Genomic DNA, 17,187 nt, shown 5'->3' on the forward strand with positions numbered 1-17,187 from the left:
TCAAATACAAAGGAATGACATCTTGGGAAGTGAGGTCCCAGCACGAATATTATCCAAAGCAGTGATGACAAGTTGGGAAAAAAATCCCCACAATGATAGACATACTGGGAGACATGATATTCCCCCAATTTTCTTGTGACTTAAATAAGATACATGCTCTTCTTGATGAATGGGTTAAGGATAGAGCAATACAACTTCCTAATATTCAACGCCAACCTACCAATAAAGATAACATTTATCCATAAGTATTGCCGATTTGATAGAATGGTTGGTCATCTTACAAAGGATTGTAGGACATTAAGAAAGATTTTTCAAAGGAAAATTGCATATGGGGAGCTCTTGGTTGAGAGGGGGGGGGGGGGGGGGACGTATGAAATAATCCTTTACCTCATCATGATAATCAGGTTGCTCATGTCAATTCTTTGGTTAGGGTTCCTATTGAAATGCCCAACAACAATTTCCACCCCTACATAAGTAGTGTCCAACTCACCAAAGAACACAAACAGAAGTAACAAAGGATGATCTAGCTGTATGTGCTTTCATGAAAACTGAAATTTTCATAAATTTCTTCGATAGCTTGGGGTTTTTAGAGGACTCCAAGAGAAAGCTGCAATGATGACTCTTGTTATCTAGTTCACAGTATAGAGGAAGTAGTAGGATAACTCATTCGGTGGAAATATGGTGAAGAGTTATGAGAATTCCATTGTTTTCACATAAGCAAATATATGTGCTTGATCGACCAACCTCAACTGCCATTTATACGGGGAGAGCATAATGAACGATTACCCAGTTTGATACACTTTTATAGACAATGGGTCATTTGTGAACATCAGGCCTTTTTTCATTTTTCAAGTTGGAAATATTCGAGAACACTATTTGGTGAAGCAACCCATAGCAATTCATGGATTCAACAATTCATCTATCAAGACTCTAGGATATATGAATGTTGATCTTTGAAGAGGCCCAATTTGGGGTTCTACCTGATTTTATGTAATCGATGCTCCTATAGGTTACCACTTAGTCATTGGCAAGAAATTATTACAACTTCCCTTTACTCTCCACCAGTGCATCAAAGGGAGGTGGAATGGGAGGGATGTGTTTATTCTTGCAACAAAGGCACCTTTTGAGCATTAAGAGTCTTGCCTAGTTGAGTTGGTTTTCTTTGCCGAGTTTGCGAAAAATGGTGAGACAAACATTGCTCGCCCTATTGGTGTACCTCTTCCTTCTTGGGATGAAATCGAGGGAATAACAAAGAAAAAAAAAGAAAAAAAAAAAAGGAAGAGAAGCACAAAGAGAGAGGGAAAATTTTGATCCCCATGGAAGTGAAAAGACTGAAGAAGTAAAAATAGAATCATACACCCATTCAAATGGTAAAAAGGTATACAGATTGTGAAGAAGTGGGGGGCCTAGGGAGGACCTCTTTCTAGGCCCCAAGTCCTCGAATGCGTTATATATTCAAGAAAAAGAAACCATTTCTCCTTATATGCTTCCATCCAAGAACCAACTCCTGCCCTAAAAGTTTTCCAAGATCAACCAAAACCATAGGGGGAGAAGTTAGAGGAGATAAATGTAGCACAGGGTGACGAATGTCATAGGCCTATTTTCATAAGCAAAGAATTTTCAAAGGAACATATTATCAACAAGAAGCTAGGGATGCACAAATTGGAAGTTACTCAAGGGATTAAATCAGTAATGCAGCCCCAGCAAATTTTCCGACTTGAAGTAGAAATTCATATTAAGTTGGAGATCAAGAAGCTTCTCAAAGCTGGAGTTATCAAACCAATACAACACCCTTGTGGTTCGCAAAACATAGTACTCATGAAAAATTGGTCAAATTCGAGTATGTGTGGATTTTAGGGACATCAATAAAGCTTCTCTTGGTCAATGTAATAATGGGACACGAGATGTTCTATTTCATGGCTGGTTTTAGTGGGTATAATCAAATCAAGATGACTCCAGAAGATGAAAAGAACACTACATTAGAACTCTAGGAATTTAAGAATACAAAAGCAACATACTAGCAAGCTATAACTGCTTTATTACATGAAATGATGCATGACTTTATGGAAGACTACATGTATGATATTGTAGTAAAGTACAAGAAGCAAGAATCGCCTAATGCATCTAAAGAGGGTAATTGATCAATGTCAACATTTCCAAATACATATGTACCCTCTCAAGTGTGCGTTTGGAGTCTCTTCCAAAAAAAATTCTGGGTTTTGTGGTTCACCGGAATGGAATGGAACTTGACCCTTTTAAAGTAAAAGTGATTCAAAAAATGCCGCCTCCAAAAAATCAAAAATAATGCAAGAGCTTTATTGGTCAGGTGTATGACATAAGGTGATCCATCCCAAGCCTCGTTGAAATTTCCAAGCCTTTTCAAATTTTATTGAAGAAAGATGCTCCATTTGAGTGGGAGATGAGCAACATGAAACCTTTGACAGAATAAAAAAAATTCTGGTGGCCCTAGCTACATGACCATGCCAATCAAGGACCTTTCGATGAGGTTTTATCTCATTTCTACCAAGAAATCCATGGGGCTTTGTTAGCACAAGTAGGTGAACAAGAATTGCTAGTTTATTATTTGAGCAGATCCCTACATAGGAGTGAAATTAATTATTATCAATATAAAGCACTACTTATCACTCGTGTTTGCCACACAGAAGCTTGAAGATTATCTTCTAGCTCACAAGCAACTATTGGTAACAATGTCTGATGTAATAAAGTATCTCCTCACTAGGACCATTCTTTTCAGAAGAATAGCCAAATGGTTTTTACTACTTGGGCAGTATGATATCACCCCTCAAAAGCCAATAAATCTCAAGCTATTCCAGACCTTTTAGCTCAATTTCCATCTCAACATGATGAGGTTATATCAAATACCATCCTCGAAGCATCCATGAAGAATATTTACTCATTGCAAACGAAAGCCAAGAGTGGGATATGTACTTTGATGGTTCTTCAATGACCATAGGAGGAGGTGCTGGGATTGTGCTCATACCACAAGGTTCAGAGGATGACTCCATAAAGTTAAGTGCCTCTCTCCCCAACTCTGGTTCCATACACCATCACCTCAAGGTCAAGTGAAGATTCTATCTCCTTGGCTCAAGGTCAAAAGATATCCTCATTCGGAATGATACAAGGAGGATCCTCCTAAACAAATATTAATCATGTTATGAAGACTCCTAACATAGGTCGGAAGGACATCTCCTTGGACCTAGGTTGACATTATATCTCCCTGGCATCAAGTCGAGGGGTGCTCTCTACCTCCCCTTATTTGTAATTCACAAAACTACCCCAATGGAAGCAAGGCAAATATGTGTTTCACAACCAAGTCAAGATTTGACCTCCCCAACAATGGATGGAGACTATATTTCCCTAGCACCAGGTCGAAGTTCAATCTCCTTAGCTTATAAATTAGGTTTCCCTTGTACAAACAATGAGGCAGAATATAAGGCTCTTGTATCAAGACTTTTAGCTGCAACAAGTCGTAGAATCCAAAATTTATGCATCCATGGTGACTTTAATCCTATTATCAAGCAAACAAATGGAGAATTTGCTTTGAAAGAGCCTTCATTGGCACCATACAGAAGTTTGGTACAATCTTTGATGAGTAAGTTTTGAGATGGAGAATTTGCTTTGAAAGTGTTACATGCACCAAGGTTAGCTAATTGACATGCAAATGCTTTGGCTACTTTAGCATCCAAGATACCAATCTTGAAAAGTCAAGACAAGTGTGGTGTCTCTATCTTTAGAAGAACCTTGCCTTGCAAAATAACTGAATTATTAGTTCCCAATGAAAATAAAAATAAAAATGTTTGGCATAATTATATAAGAGACAAACTTCTTTAATCCTATATTTCAGAAATGAAACACTTTCTTTTTACACAAGATATCCTCTATTATAAGGCGGCTGATGGGGTGTTATCCACGAGTATTAGTGATCACAAAGCTCGTGAGAGGTTAAGGCAAGTGCATGAAAATTGGTGCAGGGAAGAAGGACCATCTCTCTATACAGAGGGTAGGGTAATTCTAGCCTACTATGGCTGAAGATGCTTTGAAGCTTTAAAGTTTGCTGTAGTTTCGTTGAAAGTTTAGGGGATTGGCGCTGCCTATACAGTGGCTTGAGAATGTAATAGTACCAATTAATCATAAAGATGCCCGTTCAATTGAAAATAAAGTCAAGTGGTATTCTTTACGAGATGGAGAACTCTACTGATTAGCCTTTTTGGGAAAGGTCTTAAGATGTCAACCCTCGCTGATGCAAAATGTGTTATGGAAGAAGTAAATTCAGGAGTTGGTCGTGAACACCAATGAGGAAAAAGACTCTATCAACAACTTCTAGATATTGGCTACAATTGACCCACCATGGAAAAGAATGCTTCTAGCTATGCTAGGAAACTCCCTTAATTAATTCAAAAGTGAGAGAGCTCCTAGCTCATTATGATGTTGATTATGTGAAATCAACTCCTTACTACCCGAAGAGCAATGAACAAAAAGAGGCAACAAATAGAACTCTGTTGCCGGTTCTCGGCAAGATGCTACATGAAGACCCAAAAGGGTGGCATGATATAATCCTTTTAGCACTTTGGGCATATTGCACAGCCAAAAGAGGTCCTACCAAGGCAACCCAATTCTCCTTGGTTTATGGAGCTGAAGTCGTCCTTCTTGCTAAAGTGTTGGTTCCTTCAACACGACTATAACTAGATGTTGATGTAGATCATGACACTAGATTTCTTGCTATAGAAGTCTTAGAAGAGAGGAGAAATACATCCCAACAAAATCTAGCCACTTATCAACCAAGACAAAGCACTGCCTATGACTAGTTAGTAAGAAGAAGGTTTTTCCAAGGAGATTTGGTTCTATGAGCAACTGAGCATTTCTATCATGGATCCCTACACAAAAATTTGCTCCTAAGTGAGCGGACCTTACATAGTTCACAAGGTTTATAACAATGAGTATTGTAAGTTGATTAATGCTATAACATCTCCAATCAATTTCCAATACATAAAGAAGTTCCATGTGTAATATTTTGCATGTTTATTCTTCAATAGGTAATGAAATCAAAAGAAAGAATAATTTAGAATACTTTTTCTTTGGAGAAGTATCATTTATATGTAACTTCTTTAAAATTTTTATTATTTGTCAAAAAATTCAAATACTAGAATAAATAAAAAATTATGAGTTGTCAATTATATTACTTGACACAAGTCACCAATAACTTGATAATAGGGAAAGCATACAATTTAGAAAAACAAAACATCAGTCGTATATACTATGTAATTTGTTCTCAAGGACTCAAGAGATTGCCCAATGGTTGAAGTCATTGTAGCTATCTTCTACTCTAGCTCCTTTAGTTTGGTTTTGATCAACTTCGCCTTAGTGATCAATTTGTCCAACTCTACCTGAAACTCAAAGGGTGAGATAGCACCATTAGCAAGCTTCAAGTAATCATCTAATATGTCCATTTTACTATCATCCCAAGTCCCAATCACAAAGTTCAACTGCAACATAGACATTGAATTCCAAGGACTGCATGAAACTTGGAGTACTTCACCAATGATATCCAAAATCACTGATAAAACATTCTTCCCCCGCAATATTGCACCCTCCCTAAACTTGCCTACAAAGTCATAAAGCTGCACCAAAAGATTCACATGCTTCCATGAAACTCCCATCGTGTTAAGAAATTCCCAAGGACATGTAAGTCCATTGCTCCCGGAATTAGGGGAGGAACGGTGTGATTAGGAGAACCTATAGGAGACAATCTACGAGCAGAAGGCTGAAGCTGACAAATTTGATGTTGACATGTCTCAAGAAATTGGTTGAGTGACTAACAATGTGGAAGTTGAGTAGCATGACCAACTGGTGATGAGGTTTGATGAGTCGGAGGATGATTTTAATCATAGGAGAGGAATCATGAAAAAATATATCCCTATGGTCATCCTCCTCTTCCTCGCACCCTTTGTAGCTATGGTTATCCTAATTACCACTATCCTCGCCAATATCCTGGCAATTCCTTCAGCTTCTCCTTGAACATATCCATTAGAAGCATCATCTCTGTTGTCCGAAACACCCATATGATATGTTCCCAATTTTTCTATGAAGCCTCTCCTTGGAAATTTATTTCCTTTTCCCCACTCTAGGATGAGGAGAAAGACTAGTCCCAAAAGTGGATTGAGGTTCAAGACATTACCTTCTATTCTCGTGTTGTTTGTGTCACAAATAATGCTGACCAATTCATCTAAAGGAATAGCTAATTCATAAGGAATACTTTCGGATACTTCCTACAAGTAACAACAAAGCAACAAGATCTGTACTACATACATTAAAAAAGAGTAAAACAAATTTCATGTATAGAATTTTACCTTAAAGGTACAAACTTTTTTGCCCCGCATATGAGGTCGCTGGGAGTTAAAGGTTTTCCCTTTTGATGAGTGTCAGGATCTTCAAGACTCATGGTTGTTCACCTCTTCATCATTCTTCCTTTTTTTAGTTTTAGAAAGATAAGGAAGTCTCAAAGACCAATTGGGATTGTAACAAATTTATGGAACCCAAGGAGACAATCATCCTAGGACGTGGTCCAACCAACTATGACACTCCTAGCTCTTTTTGCTCCCGGAAGATGTATTGATCTAATTTCAGAGGGAATTTGCTTTATAAAATTGCTCAAAAATTTCATTCAACACTCATTAAAGTCAAGTCACAAGGTCATTTCTTTAGGCACCCCCTAGTCATACCTAAACTAGCATGTTACACAATGTGGGGAATATAACTGAACAGATTTATCATCTCAATTAGCACCTCACTACATGACTATCATGGAAGGTATAACTCCTAGATAGCTCCAAGTGAGAAAATCAAAATCTCAATATCCTAAGACTTCATGAGCTGAAATGATATCAACTTAATTTGAGGCAGGAGAATAGATAGTAAAGGTAGGGATGTCATTTGTGTATGGGCGAAAAGTGAAATCCTTCTCACGATCAATGCAATCTACAAATGGTAATAAGAACACACTGAGAGCAATTTCATTAATATTAAACAAAGATTGATACAAGAACAAGAGGTATGCATGGGACTCTTACAAGAGAACTCCTACAAGAGACTTCTTTGCTCTCACTTGCTTTGCCTAGCTAGAAGTTGAAACCCTCCTTGTATAGATGAGAAGCAAGGGAATATGCCATGGCATCTTGGAATATGCTCTGACATATTCTTTTTCCTTACCTCCTTTACATAAATCTTACAAAGATATAGTTAAGACTTTTTTTTACCTAAAGTAACTTTAGAAAAGCAACCTTAGATAATGCTGACACTACAATGACATTTACAACACATGGGAAATGACAACACAATAAAAGTTAAAGTTGGTGCCCACGTGACTTCTTCAAAGATCACATGGTGCCCATGTGACTGCTTCAGAGATCAAATTTTGTTTTGTATTCATCTTCCTCTTAAGTTGGATACGCTGCCATTATTTCCAAATCCTCAATTGTCCCATTACTTCTTGCTTGCTCTACATAGTGGAGTGCTAGCCTGTTTTTTAGGTAGGTGCTGTAAAAATGAGGAAACAGGATAGGGTAATTAGAGCTCTTGGCTCTTCCATCATTTTGGAAATGCACTGGGTTAAACCGATCTTGTGGTAATTTGTCTTAGTCAACATAATTGATGTAGCACAGGCTTTTTCTTGTGTCAGCCCAATTGCGTGCCAATAGATGTGGGTCTACAAAAGGGTTTTCCTTAAAACTTTGTATTCTTTCACAAATGGGAGAGATATTGACATACCTATTCCCATCTTGGTTTTGGATTTCACCCTTGAGGTGGAAGGTGACAAGTATAAGGACCCGGATATGAAATCTAAATGTTCAACCCATTGCGCTTCTGTTTTAAAAAACAAGAGCCAATGCTTAAGGTAGCTGTACTGGCGTGGTCTCTGCCTCTAATTTGTAATGAAGGCATAGGTCCATGGCTTATGTAGGATCATGCCAATTCGATAGGCCCTAGCAAGGTACCAAAGAAGAAGGAAGGTTTCTTTTGGGAAGGTTAACTATGATAGTGTGGGGACCCAAAGATCATTAATGCATGGGAAAAGTCAGTGCCAGTCCAAATATTTTATTAGTGCATCAACTAGTCCAAATTTTGAAAGGAGAAAGGACTGTAGACCTTAAATCATTCTGTTGTTTCCCTTGTCTATGGTATGACTGAGAATGCTATCTTGGATTTCACTGGGAAAGGTCTGGACAAGCTATGAGAGAGATTGGGTCTCTAGCTGAGATGAGGATGCCATAAGGAAAAATACTTGGGGATTGGTTAGTAGGAAGTCACTAAGAATTTTGTACTTTCCTTTGATGTGCTTCACTTAAAATTTATACTGTGAGAACCAGTTCGCCCATCTAAGAAGTGGTCCGTGCGAGAGGATCTTTTGCTTGAATTGGATCATCATCGGAAAGAATGACATATCCATTTCAACTATGAAAGTATGTCCAATAAGATGGAATTCAAACTTTTCAATCCCTCTTTTCACCGCCAAAATCTCCTTGAAGGTGAAGTGATAGTGTGAGTCCAATTATTTGAATGCTCCACTTTTGTATCCACAGATATGTCTAGTCCCAGCTTCTTTTTCTTCTATTAAGGTTGTACCCCAATAATAGTCACTGGAGTCAATCTGCAGGATTCTCTTGCCTTTGTCAGGAATTTGGAGTGGTGGCAACTTCATGGCCATCCCCTTAAGTGATTTCACTGCTTCTGTGTGCTTGGATTCCCAAGGGTGCCACATCTTTCTTTTTCAAAAATTGGAGTGGTGCTGTGTAGATTTCCAGCTTTGGGACAAAGTCTACCATATAATTGACTATACCAAGAAACTGCTGTAATTGCTTTGTCATCTAGTTGTCCGGAAAGGTGTTGAGCTGTGTAGCAATATGTAACTACAACTCGTACTTTCCTTGGCTAATCTTCATTCCAAGAAAGTCAATCGCTTCAACACCAATTATCATCTTATTTTTTGACAGCATAATTCCATAGTGTGCCACAATTTCCATGAATTGATTCATGAGCTTTGCGTGGGATGTGGTATCTTTTGAAAGCAGTAGGATATCATCAATATAGATTAGGGCATGATGGAGAATGGGCTTAAAGATCTTAATCATCGCCCTTTGGAAGATGGATGGGGGCACTTTAAGCCCAAATTGCATAACAATCCATTGGCAATGGAAACTGAGTATGCAAAAGGCCGTTTTGGTCTTATCATCTGGATGGATGCCCAATTTCCAAAAGCCCGCTTTCAAGTTAAATTTTGAGAAGATCTGGGCTTATGATAATTGCAAGAATAAGTTGGTTTGATTTGGTAATGGGAATTTGTCATCAGCAAGGAAATAATTGAGGGGCTAATAATTGATGATGAGTTTGAGTTTTCCTCAAGATTGTTCAACCCTCTTGTTGACATAGAAAGCCTCCCAAGCCCATTGTGACTTTGTCAACTCGATAAGCCCTTCTTCTTGCAGTTGGGTAAGCTCACTCTGAGCCAAGGAATAGTATCCTCGATTCATCCCCTTGTGACTTGTCATAGTTGGGTTGATATATTCATTTTTCTTGAAGGGAAGGCTAACAAAGAACTCAGGATTCTCCCACAATGGTTTTGAACACTTGTTTAAAAATCTAGTGTGGTTGTTCACACAGTTTGCTTGAATTAATCAGGCCCCAATGTCTTCCAAAGACTGAGTGATTTGAAAGAGATTAGGGGTCTTGGTCCATTGTAATAAATATGACTTGAACTCTTGTTTTGTCCATTGGACCTTGTTCAAGTGTGGAATGATGTCAAATCCAATGAGAAGGTCTTTGTTTGGAAGGTTTGACCCAAAGAATGTAGCCTTGATTAAGCATTATGGATGAAGCTTAATATAGATTGGCATACTTTTTAATCTGACCTAAAAATGTTCACCATTTGCAGTTTTGAAAACTTGATTACACAACTTCCATTTATATTTTAGGAGAATGCTTGGCTTTAAGAAGCTACACGCTGCTCCTGTATCAAAGAATGCAATGACTTTGATTGGCCTTGAGTATTTGTTAGCTAGTACCCAAACTGGAGCAGAAGGTGAAACATAGTCTCCTTTATTGAACTGTTCTGACAACGATTCTTGGATAGAACAGAGGTTGTGAACTTCTTATTATGTTGATGCTATCAGGTAGCACTCATTGATAATGGGTTGGATGTGAGAACACTCTAGATTTGGATCAGCCTAATAGCTCTTGAACACTTCATCTTCTTCATCCGAAGACTCACATTGTTGGAAAGCGAGGATGGAACCTTAATTTTGTTGGTCATCAATGGAGAATACAAATTCAATGTTGTCATTTGAATCCTAATATGAGACTTCATGCTGCCTCTAATTTAGTTTAATTATTTTTCATCTCTAGAGACACCTTTTTGCATAATGCCCCTTTTGATTGTAGATGTAACATCGATCATCCTTTAATTCTCTCTTATGCTTCCTTTTTCTCAGATATTTCCAACATTTCTCCTTGTGCTTTGATCTTCTGGATTTTCTGGGGTGATAAACGTCTTCCCGTTCTCCTATTGGACAAGAACATTGCTTGCTTCCTTTGCATTTGATGAGATCTTTCCTTTTGCATTCTTTGGTGATCTTCATTCTTGCTTTCAAGACTCTTCTATACATGTCATACTTTCTGCAAAGCGCATCCAGATTCATAAGAGCACTTTGGTTTAGCTTACCAAGGAAAGTGTTTTCAAGTATTTTTCCACTCATTTGAAGTTCTTGAACGACTTCTTCTCCTAATGGATTAGGAAAGCTGTTAAGATAGGCTTGCTTGAGGTTGATATCATCTGTTCCTCAAAGAGTGTAATATCTTTCTGAGATAAGATTATAATGTTTCTCTAGATCTTTTCTTTTAAGTGAGCAGCATTTAATCTTCATATATTCTTCTCTAACTTGGGTAACATGGTCCTCCCAAGCACCACAAAACTCTTCAATGATTATGGATATGAAAACATCAAGATTCGGCACTTGCGATATCTGCAACTGCTTGTAATCTCCAAAATTTATCCACCAAATTCTTAGACTTCCAACAAATTTAGAAACAACCTTTCCAATGACCTCTTTGAGGGTAATCCCTCTTTCATTAGTTCTTTTGTGCACTAGGCATGGAGCTCAAGGATCTTATTCCTCCACTGGCTTGGAGGAATCCCTTCCAATGAAACGGTTGGTTCATTTCCATTTGAACTACTCGAACTCTACGTAGGAATAGCAAATGAGGTATTGTCTAAGAGATTGATGTTGTCATCAACCCCTTTGTCATCCATGGGATAGTCATATTCCATCTTATGGGTGGATGGCTGGGTCATCATCATAGATCTTGGAGGTTGTATCTCTTCTTCAGATGAATCATCATCCGTTATGATGGCAAGTGTTGATCTTGGTGCTTCCTCTGCATGTAAGGGATCTGTCATCTTAGCAAGGAGTTTGGAGATAAAGTTTTCCTTTTCCAGAATCCCAATTTGTGGTTCTCGGTTTGGATCCCTTGATTCTCCAAATTTTTGCTTATCCTTATGCTTTTGAGCAATGGAGGCTACCATTGATTCAACCCTCTAGGTTTGGGTTGGTCTTTTGAGTGTGCTGCCTCTTTTTGAAATGGAGAAAAGAGTCACTGCCTCTAAAGGACGCTTGCATTGATATAGGCTAATACTTCGGTTGAAGAGAGCTAAAAGCCAAAGTGGATGGAGGAAATAAAGGATCAATCCTCACCTATCTATGTTGCTGCTGGCTTTGCTTAAGAGAATTTAGCTGAGCTTTGAGGTGCTGCATTTCTGCTTCGTTCTTCTTGAAAGCCAAAGAGAATACTAACATGTGCTCAATCATTTGCATCAGCTCCTCATGCAATCTTTGGATGTGATTCTGGAATTTGTCGATGAGGATGGATGTTATATCAAACTTGTTTTCGACCTTGTTGGCCAACTCTCTCTGATTATCCCCAATTTGCTGTAGCATTCTATTTTGGGCCAGGGCATTCTCTGACTACCAATTGAGAGTTGCCTCTGCTAGAGACACCTGCTTAGTAGATCCATCTGGATTAACGACAACTGGATCTTTAATCTTCCAGGAATGCTTTGTTCGAGATCTCACATCTTCGTACTCTAATGGTGGGAAACCACCATCATAGTTCGAAGGTCTTAGCACGTTAATTTGGGGAAGATCATCATATTTTGTCTTTTTCTCTTCGTATTTGACATAGTAGTCAAATTTCTCTTATGGTTCTCCTAACAAGCCAACTTTTGGATCTCCGTCTTTCAATCTCTTTTTAAGTTTCTGCTAGGAGCTGTCCTTCTTTTTCTTACTTCTAACTTCTTCTTCATCAGACCACTCATACACTGGATCATTAAGACATTTATTACAGGCACAGTCTATGTCAAACTACTTATGACCGGATTTGGTCATTGGTCCATAAACCAAAAAACCATCTTCCTTGAAGTATTGGATTGGGACCTAGGATCCCAGAGATGTTGGATCAGCCAGGTCGACGGAAGTGGCTGGCAGTCTGATCATGATCCTCTGATCTTTCGGAGGTGGTGACGAATTCTGATACAGTTGAATCATCATGGTGGGAAAGAAATGCTGAGAGGATGAGCTTGTTGAGGGTTCTTGATCCTTTGGGAAGGAGATGTGAACATTGACATTTTTCATAGTTTTATAGACTGGGTCATGGAGGATGACTGGCCTAGGGATTGGGTGTAGCTGCTCGTACTTGGTGACCCAAGACTCTGAGAGAAGTTTTAGGAGTTCCTCTCTGGATAGCTACCTTGGGAAGTGGACGTGGCTTGGAACAAGAGTAGAATCATAATTAACATAAAGAGCATCTTGATTTTATCGAGGGGGTGCTAGATAAAAAGAATGGTTCTAAAGTCTATAAACCATTTGATGGTGGAGAGTGGCTGCTATGAAATTAAAGATCTGAGGTGCTCCAACAATCTGGATCTAGACTTTAAGAGCAGTTCTCATAATGGGATTGGATAAGTGCAAGCAAAAGCTCGGAAAGATCGTGAAGTTGACCATCCCTGCTTTCAACGTTGTTTGCATAGTGGCAATGCAGACATGCTCATATTTACAGAACTTTGAATCAAGGAGAGCAATTCTAGAGCAAAGCGGAAGGCCTTTCCTCCCATGGGATAAAGCTTTACCACACCAACATGGATATGGGTGAATCCCTGGTTAAGATGCTTTCAGGGAAGTTCTAAGGAGAATTTCAGGGTAACGAATTGTTCTACTTCGGTCGCCAAGAGTTGGTGAGAAATGAAAGGAGAAGCCTCAATGACTTCTTTGACACCGCTCGGCACAGTCGTCCTGCCAATAAATTTCTTCAAAAGGTTTAGAGGATATTTGGTTTTGTCATAGACATAGTATGAGTCTGTAATCTGAGGACTCTTGGTTTGAGGGACAAGGCTATCTTCTGGTGCATAATTTACTTCATACTTATAATCAAGACGATCTAAGCTTAGAGCAGATGAAGATCTGGGATAAGAGTTGAAGGATGGGGATGGAGTCATCATGGTTCTAGAAGACATAATTTCTTAATTAACACAATCAGAACCTCTTTTCACTACCTAAGAATGAATAGATCTCTTGCCCATCTTGTGAAATAAAACACAGAATCAATCAAAGTATTCATGTTCCCTATCAATCACTTGAGAAGCCAACTCTGCCCGACCAAAACACAGCCTTCAATGGCCTTCAAACAGGTCAAGGACACCTTAGGTCTTATTCTCTAATGACTTCAAAAAAAAAAAAAAAGGGATGCTTGGAATGAGACCTTTAGGCTGGCTTTGTTCATCACTATTCTGATATGGAGGATCCACAAGGGATGTGGCAACCACAAAGCATATTGGGTTTAGAACAATAACCTCTGTTGTGAGCAAAGAGATCCAAATGATGGAGACTCCGAAGGAGTCTCTAGTCAATTATATGCCAGACTTTGTCCCAAAGTTGGCAATTTACATAGCACCACTCCATCAACTTTTTAAAAAAAAAGATGTGTCCCTTGGGAATCCAAGCACACGGAAGTGGTGAAATCACTTAAGGGGATGGCCATAAAGTTGCCACCACTCCCAATTCCTGTCAAAGGCAAGAGAATCCTACAGACTGACGCCAATGACTATTACTAGGACGCAACCTTAATAGAAGAAAAAGAATATGGGACTAGACATATCTGTGGATACAAAAGTGGAGCGTTCAAAGAATCAGAATCGCACTATCACTCCACCTTCAAGAAGATTTTGGCGGTGACAAGAGGAATTGGAAAGTTTGAATTCCATATGATTGGACATACTTTCACAGTCGAAATGGATATGTCATCCTTTCCAAAGATGATCCAATTCAAGCAAAAGATCCTCCTGTAGTGACAACTTCTGTTTCAAACCCGCAAATGGAGAACATTTTCAGGAAAGATTAAAAAGTGTGCCAATCTATATTAAGCTACATCCAAAATGCTTAATCAAGGCTACATTCATTGGGTCAAACCTTCCAAACAAAGACCTTCTCATTCGATTCGACATCATTCAACACTTGAACAAGGTCCAATGGACAAAACAAGGATTACAGTTCAGGTCATATCTATTACAATAAACCAAGACCCCTGATGTCTTTCAAATCAACCAATCTTAGAAAGACATTAAGGCCCGATTAATTCAAGCAAATTGTGTGGATAGCCACAGTGAATTTTTAAATAAGTTTTCAGAAGCTGCCTCTAAGAAGAAACCTTGGACCACGACCAACATCGAAAGGGGAACCTCCCTATACTGAAGGTATAAGGAGAATTACGCGTATGAGCAAACTCTCTGAGCCTCTCCTAGAAAAACATTTGAAGGAATGAAGAACCAACTTAAGTTATTTGTGTAAATGACCCATTGATTGAATATCTGCAAAACAATACATGGAACCCAAGTAAAAGGGTCCCAATGCAAAGCAATGACCCTCCACTAATCTTATGGCCATAAGAAAGACCCCTAACCTAATCCCCTCATCTAGAAACCCAGAAAAAACATAATGTGAAAGCCAACAAACGAAGAAAGCTGTGAATTCAAGCTCGCCTCCTTGTTTTGGGCCAGGCATCCAAGTCGCTGACTTGCTATTATAGTGATTGTATAAAAGGGAGATCCAGCGGATGGTGGTTGCTTTCTTACCAGCAGCAGAATGTAATAATGATGGTTTTTTGTACATGATTTCCCCTCACTTTTCCACATTGCAATTGGCAGGGTCTTGCACAGAACATTAAATATGCAATTTCCATGCAGCTTAACTCATACACCAGAGTGTTGGTTTGATGTTCTAGCTAATAAGAAAGAAGAAAGGTCTTTAATTTTGTCCCTATAGTCATCTCATAACCAACCACATGAGTCATAGATGTTGAGATGTTGTGTGGTTTCTTGGTATGGATTTCCTTTCTTTTCAAGCATCCATGTTATGCACGGGTTTATTTGAGATAATTTGGAAGAGAAAACCAAAGTTTCTACCGTACAAATTAACTGCTTTTCCAGAAATAAAGATGGGCTTACTAGCTTATTATTTCACAATATGAACCCAAATAATGAAACAGAGACTTCATTGAGAATAAGAAGAAAAAAAAAATTGTCTCTGTTCCCAACTTCCCCTCAATATTTCTGCACAAGAATTTCAATTAACTTTATTGTTTGAAATTCACACTATAGAATGCTTTGGTGCTCCCAAGGAAGATATTCTCCCCAGGGTAATCTGTCAAAACTCTTGGATAATAAGTTGCAACCACATCAGCCTGTCAAAACTACTTACAAAAGACGTATGAAAATCAGATCAAATGATTGGTAAAAATAAAAGCGAGGACTAAGAAAACTTGCAACTAAATCTTCAAAAGTTAATTGGAAAAACGAACTAAAAAGTTGAACTTCAGAAAAACAAACATATTTATTAAGAAATGGGGAGATATTCAATAGATGTATAGCTATGTGGAGTAGGCGTAGCCAGATATATTCCTATTCTTCCTTATATTTCACAATGAAACCAACCCCAAAACATAAACTTAAAAGAAACAGAACTATAATCTTAATCACTGATAAAGAAAAAGGTATCCTCTAATCAATTAACAAAATGATCATCTAATCAATTAATAAAATGTAAGTGCCTGGTCCAATAAAAGAAGTATGGACTTAATTGCTGATAAACAAAAAAAAAAGTATCATCTAATCTAATCAATCAATAAAATGTAGCCATCAGACCCAATAATGTCTTGATAGTTCATAAGGGGAAGGACAAAGGAAAAATAAGGTAACTCACCTGAAAAAAGATGTCTGTTGGAATCCTAAGTATTTTCACAGTCCTGTATGCAACTTTATCCAGAAAAGTCTTTGGCACGTGGTGCTTACTTAGATCTACGGATAAGTCTGCACGGTAAGTTTCCCAAGGCTACAAAATAAAGATGAATACCAATAAAAATCAAGATGCAAAATTTAAAATATAAATTACTCAAAGTTTTCTCCCAATAACATTACAGGAAACAAAGCAAGGAACAAACACGGAAGTACAGAGGTCAGATAGCAACAATTGCAGACTAGACAGCGTTGTATATGGTTCTTAGTCACTAAGGTGATCAGTAAAAACAAGACACAACTCCAGCATGAATGCTTACTCAACTAATTAGAAGCCCTAGGTAGGACATATGCATGCAAACAAATTACTTGAACAACAAGAAAAAAAAAAATTAACACTAATCTTGCTTTGAATCTGGACTACTGCATATCCTTAAGCAATTTACCTAAATGGTACATTCTTACTCACACTAAATACTTAATTTAGCCAAGAGATAGTCATGGAATGCAAATAAGTGGAGCATAGAAATTTCGTAAAGAAAACAAATTAAGTATATATGTTTAAGTCCCTATCATCAAACTGATAGAAAAGGAACGAGGACCTCAATCAATATTGTTATGAACATATTAAGTCTAGATGTTCATGCACACTTACCAAAATGATTTTCCACATTCCTGTGTACACAAAGATGCATCATGCATGCACATGCGTACATGCACAAAGACATATGCTCAACTAAAACACACATACAAATAAAATATATATATATATATATATATATATTGATTTTACTGGAGAAAATGAAATAAATGTTGAATAATATAATGTCACAGTGATC

General features: G+C 38.1%; 1 protein-coding gene across 1 annotated transcript in view; it reads right to left on the reverse strand.

Annotated features, from left to right (window-relative positions):
- Positions 1–17,187, reverse strand: part of LOC131163812 (ubiquinol oxidase, mitochondrial-like) — a 50,205-nt gene that overhangs the window by 12,452 nt on the left and 20,566 nt on the right. Inside the window, exon 2 of the mRNA XM_058120582.1 lies at positions 16,317–16,445. Within this exon, the coding sequence (XP_057976565.1) occupies positions 16,317–16,445 (129 nt within the window). The remainder of the gene's footprint in view (positions 1–16,316; positions 16,446–17,187) is intronic.

This window comes from Malania oleifera, chromosome 9, assembly GCF_029873635.1.
Source record: "Malania oleifera isolate guangnan ecotype guangnan chromosome 9, ASM2987363v1, whole genome shotgun sequence".
In the NCBI taxonomy this organism is placed as follows: domain Eukaryota; kingdom Viridiplantae; phylum Streptophyta; class Magnoliopsida; order Santalales; family Ximeniaceae; genus Malania; species Malania oleifera.